This window comes from Xiphophorus hellerii, chromosome 10 (genome assembly GCF_003331165.1).
Source record: "Xiphophorus hellerii strain 12219 chromosome 10, Xiphophorus_hellerii-4.1, whole genome shotgun sequence".
In the NCBI taxonomy this organism is placed as follows: domain Eukaryota; kingdom Metazoa; phylum Chordata; class Actinopteri; order Cyprinodontiformes; family Poeciliidae; genus Xiphophorus; species Xiphophorus hellerii.
In genome coordinates this window covers 22,503,829-22,517,373 of record NC_045681.1, presented here as the reverse complement: position 1 = coordinate 22,517,373, position 13,545 = coordinate 22,503,829, and the positions used below count along the sequence as shown (strand labels likewise).

Here is a 13,545-nt window from a genome sequence, read left to right as displayed (position 1 = left end):
AAAAACCTGATGCTTAGACGCACCCTGGGGCTTCTTGTTGACCAGGCCAGCAAAGCACTTGGCAGCCGACGTGTAGGAGAACGGGTGTCTGCAGCTGCAGCTCAGCTCCTCCAGCTCAGAGAGCAGCCGCTCCTCCTGGGATAGCGCCACCTGCAGGGCACACGCAGCACTTTCAGCTTCACAATAGTTTTTTTTTTTGGTAAAAATCAGAAACAAAGTTTGGGCTGAGACTCACGCTGCGAGGTAACGAACACACACAGCCCATGAGTAGACACACCAACTGGGTCTGACGCCATGATGAATCCTCCTGCTGCTGCTGGGGAGAAAGTAATATTACACACTTCAAACATAATGCAGAGAGGACAAACAAACTCCAATGTTTCCAACAAGGTACAAAGATGATAAAAGTATTCTTATGGCTTGCTACAATAAGAAACCAAACATATTTGAATGGAATTTAATGTTAGAAACCAACCCAACACAGCGTACCAGTATAAAGAAAAAGAAAAATTAACTTGACAAAAATGTGTTAAAAATCATGCTGTTTTTACTCTGTACAAAATACAGCTGATTACACTTACTAAATGACTTAAAAAGTAAATAATTTAATTTAAAATGCCTGCATTCTGATTTATACTGAGCATACCATCCTTATGGTAAAACAAGGTGGTGGCAGAGTCATGCTGTGGGAATGGCGTGTTTTGACTGAAGTAGTGTTAGCTTTTAAACCAGGTGGGGGGGGAAACAAACTTAAACACCGATTCCGATTTTGGTCCATATTGGTCCAACTAGCTTGATTGTTTTCTTCAAATGCTGCATACTGAGCGGAGTGCTTTTTTTAATTTTTTTAAATGGCAAATAATGTTTCTTTTATTGAAGATATTAAAAAAAGGTTATTTTAAATAGTTATATGGCGAATTAGTCCACTAGTCACATCATCCCATCCATACAGGCTCCCGTCTAGCTATTTGATTCCCAAATGTAAAACTGTTGCCATAGGTTTCCACAATTCAACTTGAAGTAATTTCAATACTGATTAAAAGTTTCACTTTTAGTCATGTTGCTTTTCTATTTATTGTGTGTCTATGTCAGGTTTCCTGTTTGGCAAGAAAGCTGACACACTTCGCTGTAACCAAATCTACTTAGCGGCATAAACAAAGTTCACTGACTGGCTCCTGTGAAATCAGTGAGTGGCAGCGTCGTGCTTTGGGATGCTTGGGGAAACAGTTTTATTTGTCTGAAACACTTTAACCTGGAGCAGCTGAACGCGCGGTGGGAAGGAGTTGTCGGGCAGAAACGAGACGTCTCCGTCCAGGAAGAGAGACACTGCCCTGGAGGCCGTCTGTTCTGCAAACCTGGTGACACGGAAACACCCCGACAGGAAACCACATGAAAACCCACCGACATCAGAACAGAGATGTCAAACTGATGAGGGAGATCAACAATCAGCAGTAAAAGAAATTTAAAGGGGCGGCGTTATGTATTTTCTAGGCACATAGTGGCATTTTATAACACTATCAAGTAACTGTGTGAACTTCAGTTGTTATAAAAATACAGTATATAAATATCACTTAAAAGAAATTTGAATTTGTAATTTAATGCCATAAAATTGGGTCCCTGTCTCTTTAAGAAGCTCCTGCTCTTTCTAAAACTGCCCTCAGGAAGTCATCAGAACATGGCTCCTCTATTAACCCTTTAATGATGTTTTTACCACCAGGTGTTTGCTAATTGCTGCTGGCTAGTCTGAAGGAAATGAATGGGGGCTTCAGAAGCTTAGTAACTGCAGGAGCTTCGTCCTCTAAGGCGGGGCTATGTTCACCCAGGTGTCTTGCACAGCTGAATGGTTGCCATGGAGATGAAAATATTTCTCACAGATTCCTGAAAGAATCAAAGCAACACTCCATCTATGTTTTTGCTGAGAGAGTAACATTCTAAGATGATGTAAAGCTCAAAAAAGTAAGTTTTACATAACACTGCCCCTTTAAGTCTCAGGTTTCAGATTTTTCTAAACGAACACTTTTTTGATAATTTATTGTACTTATGCTAACGTTTGCAGGCGAGAGAAGGCGGTGCTGATAACAGGAACCATGGCAGACAGGACCTCCTCCTCTACCAGCGGACTACGACGGCCAGATGACCCGTCGTCTGTAAAACACAGTAATTATTTCGGTTTCATCACGACGCCTCCGAGTTTTCTGAGCGTCGACGAAACTCCGGCCCTCACTTTGCAGCGCAGCTTGGAGCGCCAGAGAGAGCAGGCGTGGGACGATGACGTCATGAAAGCATCGGCTCGTGTCCTCGCCGTCCTGAACCCGCTCCGCTATCCTCTGCAAGCTCAGACAGGCGCGCACCACCTCGTCCACGGAGAAACGATCAGGATCTGGATTTAAAAAAACAACAACAAAAAAACGATGTCGTCATCGCGTTTCATTCGCTTCCCAACTCCAGAAAAGAGTCGGTGGAAGGAGGATCACCTGCGTGTGCCGAGCCGAGGACGTCCAGGAGGATGGGCGCGCTCTCCATGATGACGCTGGCCCGGACGGACACTGCAGCCAGCGCGGACAGGCAGCGCTGACGCGCTGCATGATGGGAATGCAGCTCAGATGACTCTCTGCGGTCTAAATTTAAGAGGAAAAAGAAATTTGTTATAAGCGCAAAACTACCAGAATTCAAACTGAATATTTCCATCTGGGGCTGCACATAATTATTTTAGTAAATTGATTATTATCCCTCTGGGATTAATAAAGTATAGTCATTAAATTGACAATAGAACAAAAAATAAAAATCTGAACATTCTGCAGATTTATTTAAGTACTTGAGGCTTTTTAAATGCGGTCTTAGAAAAACATCTTAAAAATACTAATAAAACAATTTAATTCCTTTCTTAAGAAAATAAACATTTTATTGCCTAAAATTTAACAAGGTAGCATTACGTTAGTGAACGGTTGATCATTTGTAGCAGTGGATGCATTTGCAGTTAAAAAAATGTGAAAGGCTCATGCCTGGCTGCTTGGTTTCATATCAAGGCCATGTAAAGCTGATCTGTTGACTATTATTTGAAATAAGTGATTAATAATTGGATAACAAAAGGTGCTTAACAGGAGATTTTATGTGAAATGTATATATTTGTATACTGTTTTGGCTTAATTACTGCCCTAAATGTGTTGCTCTTTCACCAAATGTATTTTTTTAGTCTTTGTACTCCAGTTAATTTATAAATTAGCTGACAATTATTTCAGTAATCGATTAATCGTTTCAGCCTTCCTTCCGTCTGCTCACCAGAAAGCATCTCCTTCTTCAGCGTTGGGATCAGTTTGGTGATGAAGGCAGCAGGGTGCCGCTCGGCCAAGGCTCCGGCGCACTCCACCACAGCCACACTGACCTCACAGTGAAACAGAACCATTATAAACTGGTCTCAGGATTCATGAAAGTGAGAGGCAAAGCAACAGGAGCCGACCTGACTCTCTCATCCTCATCAGTCAGCAGCAGCCTGGTCAGGTGGTCCACGGCGAGCTCGATGTCAGAGTCCAGCAGCAGACCTGGGGGGGGGGGGGGGGGGGGGGAAAGAGCGTTTCAGCTCCTCTAGACGTTCCTGATCTGATCGGATCGACTGGGGCGGAGCGGGGTTTGGTGCGCTGCTCACCTGGTTGTTGGGCCAGAGAGGTGAGCACCGAGGCGGCCGTGATCTGCAGACTGGAGTTACTTTCAGACAGAGCTGAGAACACCAAGCTGCACAGGGAGTCCTTATACGCAGAAAACAAGCTCTCATCTGGAGAGACAGAGAGCAGACGGTCACCAGAGGAAGCAGATTTGCAGCATCGGTGGCTGTAGTTTTCATTAGCCACAGAATTGTGCTAATTGAGATTAAAGACATAAATTTGCTTCATGGAAACACGGCAAGTTTGGAAAAACTCTCGTTTTAGGATAAAAAAAGTTTGGGAGCTAGGATGAGGTGGTTTTATGGCCGTATTAATTTTGGTTTATTTCACAAAACTGCAATCGTACCACTTTTTTTCATGTCATAAGTCACAATATCTACAACCAGATGTTGTAGATATTGTACTACCACAAACAGCGAAGAGGAAGACAGGAAGTGGTCGGAGGATCATATTATTTACCAACTTATTGCATGAACAAATTTATTCATGTGTGATTTTAACTGTCTTTATTTAATAAAAACACCACAATTGAAAAATAGTGTTTTTTCAACATTAGAGGAATATCGACATAGTTTTGCGCACATTTGTAATTAAAATGCAGCTAGAGACTGCTTTCTCGCACAGTGTGACATCTCCTCTGCTCCTAAGGTAAATAATTAATAACCACCGTTGACAGAAAAGCTGCAAATAAATATTAGCCCCCGTGTTCCAATGTTGTCTTTTATCACAGTTTTTAAAGAGAACTCAAAATCTAATTAAATCTGTAGCAGCGCTTCTTATCGTTTTAGACGTTAGAGACCAGAAATGGGTGGCCTGTAAAACAAAACATGTCTAAAAGAAAGAAAAAACTACTCAACTAAGCTTGTGTATCTGCAGTTAAAGCAGAAATTAAAGTGAGATTGTGAAAGCATGGTAGGAAAACCAAACCAAACTCTACTTTGACTTAACTGGAGCTGAAAAGCTCTTTGAAACTTGTGACATTTTGAATAAAATAGGATCCCTACATATTGGACATGGGGTCATCTTGGGGTTACCGAGCCTCCAAAACATTTTATTTTAAGCATTTTTGGACAAATCTTCTCCAAAGTTACCAAAAAAGTTGGACTACAGCAATAAGGGAAACTCTTTCCTCACCGTGATCTACAGACTGACATGAAGCAGTTGACTGGGTGAATCGTTGTGCCACCTCCAGCAGCGTCCGCCTGTGGGAACACTGCAGAGAAACACCTGGATTAACATGACGTCACCATGACAACAAAACCTTCATTTCACTTTTATAGAAAAAGAAAAAGAAAAATTTAAACCCCCAACAACACACAGCTGTTTCTGTTGTACCTGCGTTCTGCTGTTATACTGCTCCACTAGAGGGGGCACGACAGCACTTGTAATGCTGTGGGCTGCCCTGTAGGAGGCGCTGCAGGCAGCCTGGAGTAGCTTAGCGCTGGGCCACACCAGCTTCAAGTCGGGCTCAAATAGGTGGTGCTTACAGTCTGAAAAATGAAAAAAAATAAATAAATAATAATAATCAAATCAAAAACAGACACGACGCCTCGAAGTATCCACACCCCTTAAAACTGTCAACATTTTGTCATATTACCACCATAACCCTGAACGTAATTCACCAATTGATTTTCTACCAGTTTTGCTCTTTGTTTAGCTCCATTCGTCCTTACATCAACTCCAACCAGCTTCCCCAAAACATGATGCTCACTTTCTAGGTTAACCTGAAGAAAAGTTATACAAAATCTGAAATTCTATTAAATTTAATATTAAAAGAGGCAGGCTCACAAATACGCTTATAAAAAAATTCTAAAGTCCAGCTTTTAGTTTATGTATTCAAATTCAGTCAGTTTAATAGATGAACATTCACCTTGCCCCATACCTGTCAAGCTTTGGGTTTGAGAATATGGGAAATGTCGCCTGGAGTGGTTGTGGTGGGGGGCAGGCGAACGAAAGAACGTGAGATGGGGGTGAAGGGGAGGAAATAGACCAGGGGACAGACGAACACAAGCTCGGGGAGGAAAGACAAACGAACAAACCTAATATAGAGGATGTGGGGGGGAGACACAACCGGTAGACCAGGGGACAAACGTAAGAAAGGGGGGGAGCAATACGGGGTATTTACGGCACCTTCGTTCGTCACACTCAGAAACTCATTGACCAGCCATGTACCGCCACCCGTATGTTCAGACTGGGATATATGAACTTTATTGTGCGGTTCGTCCGTAAAGCTACACTTAAGCTATAATCATCAACTACTCAGCTGCCCGCCGTGTTCAGTCTATCCGCTCAGCTCTTCCCTGCCGTTCGCTCTCAACCAGCAGCTCCAGGAGGAGAAAGGCTGCCGTACTCCAGGCATCACTCCCGTCATTTTAAGGATGCTTATTGGTCCCCCCAAAACGATGAAAACCCGGACATTATCATCAATCAATAAAATCTCCACGGGCCGAACTTGAAAATTGGACTTTATGCCGCTAACACTTAGCATTGGTCAACAACTCAGAGGCGGAAGTCAGAGCTCCGCGCAAAGCAAATAATTTCCGGTCGGAACATGGTGCACTAAATAATAAAACATAAATTAACAAAGCTTTGAGGCAGGTACATTTTCCTCGAGGAATTTTAATAATCGAGGCACTCGAATCATTCGAGGAATCGTTTCAGCCCTACTAGCTAAGCTAAACTGGTAGCATGAACTAACTTTAGTTACCTAGAAACAACCTGCAGAGTAACTTGCACAGCGGTAGTTTCTCCCACCACCTGTTTGGCAGTATTTCAGATATTTAAAACAAAAAAATTAATTAATAATTATAGATAAACTGATATTAAGTGCTTATATCTTGAAGCGTTTTTCATCCATATCATCCAGCCATACTTCAAATTCTAAAAACTCAGTAAAATAAAAATAAGTAGCAATGTTTGCAATGTTACACATCTTTAAAAAAAAAGATTCTGACCTTCCTTTTCTTCATATCTATAAGTGATATAAGCCTACTTTTTTTAGTAACTCACCGGCCTCCCTAGCAACCTTTTATGTATGCTTTCTGCCAGTCACACTTTTTATTTCCCCCCTTTAGATCTTCATTGTGAATATGTAGCTCACCTCTGAGCACCAGACCCAGGAAGGAGCTGAGGGAGTCTTCAGAGTCAGAGTTGAGAACAGAGCGAGAGAGACAGGAAGTGAGTGCGGCGACGGCGGCGAGGCCTGCCGCCTCGATTTTCTCGCTGGATGTCTGAAACACCTGCAGCAAGGCAACCAGAGATTATGGTTAAAAAAAAAAAAAAGAATTTTAAAACACACGCTCACACATTAGGTTGAGCTGATGGAAAACATAAAGTTAAAACTCATCCCAAAAAATGGCTTTACATCCCAAAGCTGAAGTGAAACAACTTAACACAGCAAAAAAAACACTAAATCTTACCAAGTGTTTTTGGTTTGGTTTCTAGTGCAAATATCTTATCATACTTGAAATAAAACAAAACTAACTTTCAAGTAACGTTTCAGAAAGATAATGGAGCTAGTTTTATGTCAATAATTCCTTAAAATTGATGAAAAAGTACTAGTACCATTGGCAGATTATTGCACTGTTAACATTGGAAAATTGTGAAATAATCTGCCAGTGGAACTAGCACTTTTTCATCAATTTTAAGAAATTATTGACTTAAAACTAGCTCTTATATCTTGCTGAAAAGGTACTTGAAAGTTAGTTTTGTCTTATTTCAAGTATAAGACATATGCTCCAGAAACCAGCATAAAAATACTTGGTAAGATTTTGTGTTTTTGCAGTGAAGAAAGAGTTGAAAAGAAAAGAGCGTGTTTGCAGCGAACCTCTCTGCGCAGCGAGCTCCACAGTCCCTCCAGGAACTCAGCCAAGTCTCCGTGCTCATACTGTCCCACACTGGCAGCCTGAAACGCAGCGGGCACAACACGCCGGTTAAACTGTCCCGTTAAATCCCGGCTGACTGTGACGCGACTCAGAAGCGTTTCTCACCAGGGTCTGCAGCGAGTCCAGCTTGGCGCTCTGGACGTCTGAGTCCAGCTTCTCGATGATGAGCGGCAGCAGGAACTGGAAGACAGAAACCCGTTAAGGCTCCGCAACGGATCTCAGCGTGCGTGGGGTAACGGCGTTGTACCTTTGCAAACTTGGGGGTCCCGGTGAGGACGGCCCTCAGCGCCTGGGTCAGTTCCTCTTTGGTGATGCCATGGGGGTCGTTGGGTGGCTGGACATGGTGAGGGGCAGGAGGGAAGAGACATGATGAGACTACAGAAGCTAACTGATGAGGCCATGTTCTAGAAATGGCAGAAACTGCTACTGCGCTACAACCAAACTATGTTCAATTGTGTCGTAGTGTTTATATATGCCAACTAAGCCTGCTACGATAACTAATGTTGCTGGATGATAAATTGTCTCAGTAGTTATTGCGATAAACAATAATGTTCTTGTTTTGAGACCATTTTCAAGTAATATAATGACAATGGCATAATAATGCAAGAACCCATTCGCAAAGATAAATAAACTTTAATTTTAACAAATTTAAATACAGGAACTGGAAGATAGTGTAAATATCAAAAATAAATAAACAAGACAACCAAAACTACAAATTAAATAGATGTGGAAGTGCATATAAACCAAACTGTCCATCGAAAAAGATGCCAGCTGAGACCAATGAACCTGCAAAGTTTCATGAAGAAACTTGAAACTTCACTCGAGTTTCTTCACTCATCCAGTTTTTGGTAGGAAAAAAAGAGAGACGAGAAAAACAATCATGCAAATTATCAAGCTTGTTTTAACTTAGCATATGACTAATTGATTTATTGCTTTTTGAGACAATTTTGCTGTCAACTCCCATCTACCACACTGACAGAAGACGAAAACTGCAACTCTAAATACAAAAAACATGAACTTGGAAATCAACTGACGACTGACACCCTCCAACAATCACACAATCTCTGGATTAGGGGTGCACCAATTGCGGTTTTCTGGAAGATCACCGATTTTTAAAAAGCCTGAATCGCTGATTCCTATTTTGGCCAATGCTGATTATTTTTTGTCTGAAAAGTTGCTTTATTGGGGATTTTTCAGACAAAAATAATATATGCTATAATTCCTGTAAATAAATGACTGGATTGGCACTCTGATGTATATATCCTCCCTCTGTAGAGATCTTAATAAAACACTCAAGGACTAATAGGCAGCTAATTTAGAATTAGGAATAAATAAAATCTATAGACCTATGCTGACAAGAAAATGGCATCTAAACATCCAATAAAAAATAAGCACCAAACACAGTGACACATTACAAACCTCCCCTACTCTTTATTTCATATCAAATTGGCCACTATGAATAGTTCTATGTTTGCTAATGTGCTGCAGCCGTCCACCATCTGAATTAAAGGCAAGCGCTGTGTTAATGTGTCAGACTGTCACGTTCCCGTTCTCTAACAGGCCACACGTTCTAACCGGCTGCATAAACAGGAACTCACCGGGGAGAAATCTATGGGGAAGTAGCAGGACGTCACTTCAAACAGCTCCTCGGTGAATTTGCCTGAGACGGAAAATAATGGGAGCCGTAACGGTCACATGACGGCTTAGAGAGAAACAACGGAGACGAGTCTGACCTCCGTCTATTCTTACCCATGTTGTATCCCCGCAGAAGGATGTTTCTGGCGATCTGGAAGGCCAGTAGTAGGTTGCGGGGATCCCTCTCGCCATCCATTGATTGGACGAAACCAAAAACAAAATCTGCGCCCAAACCCTTCAGTTCTGCGGAACATTGAAAGAGGTACAAACAAACAGAAAAAAACAACAACTCATAATTTGGAATGGACCTTGAGGCACTTTCACCCGATGCCATCCTCAAAATCTACATTTCTCTGAATGACTCCCTAGTATTACACATTTTCTTACAACACCTGTGAAATTATTGGCGTATTAACAAGAAGAGAGGGAATCTTCGAAGAGTTGTTTTGGACAGAAGAGATCTCTGGTAACAGTCAGTCTTTCAACACATCTGCAGAAGCCTCTGTCTGAAGGCTGTTTCTGCGTGACGAGCTGCGATTCCATTGATCATAAAATTGCGCAGAATGTTATTACAAAACTAAATTTGCTTGATGGAAACAGTGACATTTTGAAAAAACACATTTTTCTACTAAAACCTTTCACGCTAGCATGAGGTCATTTTTCGAAATTGGTGTATTTTGCAAAACTGCAAAATACACTTTTGCAGTTTTGCAAAATAAAAACACTTTTTAGGCATCACACGAGTCACGTGATCAGCAACAGGAAGTTACTACGGGTGAAAGTGACAAAAAAGAAGACGGTAGGAAGTAGTTGGAGGATGATGATGCAGCATGGTTTTTAATGACTTATCACTTGAACAAACTCATTCACGTGTGATTTTAATTGCGTTTCTTATTTGATGGAAACACCACCATGGCGGAACTGTGCTTTTTCAACATTAGCGGAATACTGACAAAGTTTTGCGCCCATTTGTAATGGAAATCAAGCTATTGTTTGGTGACTGTTATGACATGCCAACAGCAGAGATGATCCATCCATTCTCTAACACCCTTGTCCCTAGTGGGGTCGGGAGGTGCTGGTGCCCATCTCCAGCGAACGTTCCGGGCGAGAGGCGGGGTCACCTGGACAGGTCGCCAGTCAGTCGCAGCAGCAGAGATGATATTCCATGGTAACATATCCTGGATGACATCATCAGTTGTTGCTAAGCAATGCTAATCCTTTGGCTTTTGCCGCTCCTCTTTTAAATCTGTCATTTCAACTCTTATTAAGAGCAGGTATTATTTGAGCTTTTGAGATGCTAAGACAGTAGCTTGTTACCATGGTTACGTGTCACACCAGCTGATGAAAAGTTAAACAATAAGAGTAAAAATCCTTCCTGCTGCACAGCGTCCAAAACCAGGGGGAAGAATTGTTCAAACATGCATAAAAAAAAGAAATTAAATAAAAAAGCGGATCATGGATTCCAAGAATCATCGAACGGCTCCTTTAAAAGCGTTTTCTCTTACCGTCTTCCCTGCTTTCCATGAGGTTGATGAGCATGTTGTAGACACACGCTCTCTCTGCAAGCATCAGAGACTGAGGGGACGACACGGACAGATTGTAGAACAAGTCAGACGAGATTCATCTGAGCTCAAAAACATATTTCATTCAAGAGGAAGTGCCTCGATGAGCAAGGCAAGAAGAACGCCACTTAAGCTAGTGTTTGTTTTTTTGGGGGGGGATATTCAAAATGTCTTCCAGTTCCAATGTTAATTACAAAATTTGCATTTATTGCTAATTTACTAATTGTAAACGGTATTAAGTCAATCTTGTTACAAAAATCTTTTGAGATAATGGAATAAATTACCTAAACATTTTTTTTTTTTAAAGAGAACTGAAAACTTATTTGTATTACATCTTAATCCAGGCTTATGTGTGAAATCTGTACAATGTGGTATCCGACTAACTTTGTCATATTATATGTGAAATGTTGAAACGGTCTCCAAAAATTAACATTTTTGTGTGTCATCAGTCGGACGCCGGGAAGATTAAATAAAATCTTCCTGAATAAACAATAAACATGACTTGGAAATGGTCTCAAAACAACAATATTAAATTGTTTATCGCAATACCTTTTGGAACAATTTATCGGCCAGTAAAATTGGTTATCGTGTCAGGTCTCACCTGTACGTGAACATCCTGAAACACAGACCTCAGCATCGACACAGCTGAACCAGGAGGCAGCTTCCTGGATTTAGTCTGGAGAGAAAAGAAAAAAAACACACACACTCAGAGCAGTCAGTTAGTCCTTTCACACTTTTGTCGTTTTATTTCTAAGACGTTGCTGCTGCTGCTGCTGCTGTCAACCCAACCAGCAGAAACTCACCAGCGCCAGCAGCCCTCGCAACACCGGCGGCGTGATGACGTAGTGGTCCTTCAGGCGGTTTTCGTAGAAGGCCAGGAGCAATTCGACTGTGGAGGAGGGAAACTCGTCACTTCGGATAAAAACAAAATGGCCGCCGAGTCTCTTTCTTTTCCCTACGTTAGCGGAGGAGTGTGTACCTTCTCTCTCTGTTAGAGCCCCGTAGTTGTCCTGGAGGACCTCAGAGAGCAGCTGGACCCCTCGGGCCCGAGTGTGAGGCTGGGAGCTGGTAAGGCTCTGCCTGCAGCAGCAACGGCAGAAATTCTGTTCATCTTACAGCAATTCTAACTCACACAGTGCATGTTTTTTTTTATGTTTTTGTTGCTGTTAGAAAAATCAATCCTGATCAACAAATTTAGGCTTTTTTTTTTTTATCAAAGTCTTTTTATTATTTTTTACATAAACCACAAAACATACTGACAAAGACGCACACAAAATTAGGCTTTTTTGACAAAAAAAAATTTTTTTTAAAAAGCATGTAATGTCCAACTGATTTCTAGAAAACAATCACAGTTTAGTATAAATATTTAACATAAAATAATATTCACATCCTTGGAGCAGAAAGGGATGAGTGGATTGGTCTCAATCACACTACAGTGTTCCTCCATTCTTCATGCTAAACAACCATCTTAAGTCCAGCCGCGAGTTCTCCTCGGGGTTGAGGTGTGGGCTTTGACTAGGCTCCTCTGGGCCATTTCAGTTTCCACTAGGACATTAGAGTTTTGCTTGTCTTTTTTTTTGTCAAAAAGCCAAATTTTGTTGATTGTGATAGATTTTTAAAAGCAATAAAAATGCAAAACATTCAGAGGGGTGAATAGTGTTTTCTTTTTTTGACACTGTAGCTCAAGTTAAGGTCAGATCAGCAGTATGTAAACATCTACCTGAAATTGAGGGAAAGTGAAAAGCTGTTATTACAGGTGTTGCAACTATATTCACATTTTTACTTCAGAAGTTTCTAAAATATATGGAAAGAAACACTGGTTGAATGATTCTAAACAAACAAACAAAAACAAAAGAGTGCTTGTAGTCTCCATTACCCGAGTGCCTCCACCAGCTGCAGGACGGTAAACTGTCCATCTTTGACAGCTGAAGATACAAAAACAAGTTCAGTAACCATATTGAGCTGTAAACTCCAAACAAACATGTATGGGTAAAGACACTACAGAAGAGGAGTAGGGACACTGGAAAAAGCCAGCCAGCATCAATGGCAGTGATGTGACTTGCGCAGGAGGAGAACTAACTTTCTGGAGGAATATGTCGGATTAAAGTGATTTTTTATGTGGTTGTTTAAAGTCAGAATTGTGTGTGTGTGTGTGTGGGGGGGGGGCGGGGGGGGGGCAAATTCGTTTTTATTATTATTAATTTTTGCCACTTATCCTCTTCCATACAATGTTATCTTGTCAATGTTATATTGTCAGCTACAGAAAACCCAGCAGCATCGGTGGGTTCAAAGGTAATTTCAGAGGGTTCGTTGACAGAATGTTGCTTTTTTTTCCCACGCGGACACAAACACACCAGCGGCAACGGCTAGCAGGCAAAATGCGGTTAAACCGCAACCGTCCAGCGGCTCATTGTCAAGTGACAGCACAAAATAAAACTCCTTATGACGTGCTGCTTTAATGAAAAATAATGGCATATAGGAGCTTACAAGCGCAGTTGTTTTATATCACGCGGCTGCTTGTATCACCACACAGGATGTTGTGGTGCTAAGTTAGCTAGTTAACGCAGCATTGCCGTGTTGCGCATCCTTAGAGGGCAGCTCTGCAGCCTCCCTGCGATTCTTTCACACTGACTCGTTTACTGTAACATCAACCAAAGTGCGAAGAAGGCTCGCTTACCTGTCGCAGTATCCTTCGCCTTGCTGTCCTGAAGTCCTGAGACAAATTCCTCCACCAGAGACAGAAGCAAAGGACTTTCTGCAGCCATCGTGCCTCTGTCACTGCGCTGGGGATTGCGCATGCGCGAG

General features: G+C 41.7%; 1 protein-coding gene across 4 annotated transcripts in view; it reads right to left on the bottom strand.

The window, feature by feature from the left end:
- mms19 (MMS19 homolog, cytosolic iron-sulfur assembly component) overlaps positions 1-13,545 on the bottom strand; it is a 20,117-nt gene extending 6,572 nt beyond the window's left edge. The window contains exons 1-24 of one of the 4 annotated variants that reach the window (XM_032573907.1): positions 13,418-13,545; positions 12,617-12,665; positions 11,720-11,820; positions 11,544-11,629; positions 11,342-11,416; positions 10,684-10,753; positions 10,496-10,588; positions 9,293-9,421; positions 9,142-9,203; positions 7,791-7,877; positions 7,649-7,723; positions 7,486-7,563; positions 6,760-6,898; positions 4,995-5,149; positions 4,794-4,872; positions 3,644-3,769; positions 3,463-3,539; positions 3,280-3,382; positions 2,475-2,618; positions 2,225-2,380; positions 2,049-2,145; positions 1,253-1,355; positions 236-316; positions 24-150 (exon numbers count right to left, since the gene is read on the bottom strand). In XM_032573907.1, the coding sequence (XP_032429798.1) occupies positions 24-150; positions 236-316; positions 1,253-1,355; positions 2,049-2,145; positions 2,225-2,380; positions 2,475-2,618; positions 3,280-3,382; positions 3,463-3,539; positions 3,644-3,769; positions 4,794-4,872; positions 4,995-5,149; positions 6,760-6,898; positions 7,486-7,563; positions 7,649-7,723; positions 7,791-7,877; positions 9,142-9,203; positions 9,293-9,421; positions 10,496-10,588; positions 10,684-10,753; positions 11,342-11,416; positions 11,544-11,629; positions 11,720-11,820; positions 12,617-12,665; positions 13,418-13,538 (2,413 nt within the window). In that variant the 5' untranslated portion in view covers positions 13,539-13,545. The remainder of the gene's footprint in view (positions 1-23; positions 151-235; positions 317-1,252; positions 1,356-2,048; positions 2,146-2,224; positions 2,381-2,474; positions 2,619-3,279; positions 3,383-3,462; positions 3,540-3,643; positions 3,770-4,793; positions 4,873-4,994; positions 5,150-6,759; positions 6,899-7,485; positions 7,564-7,648; positions 7,724-7,790; positions 7,878-9,141; positions 9,204-9,292; positions 9,422-10,495; positions 10,589-10,683; positions 10,754-11,341; positions 11,417-11,543; positions 11,630-11,719; positions 11,821-12,616; positions 12,666-13,417) is intronic. The other 3 variants (XM_032573908.1, XM_032573909.1, XM_032573910.1) reach the window with 3 other exon arrangements.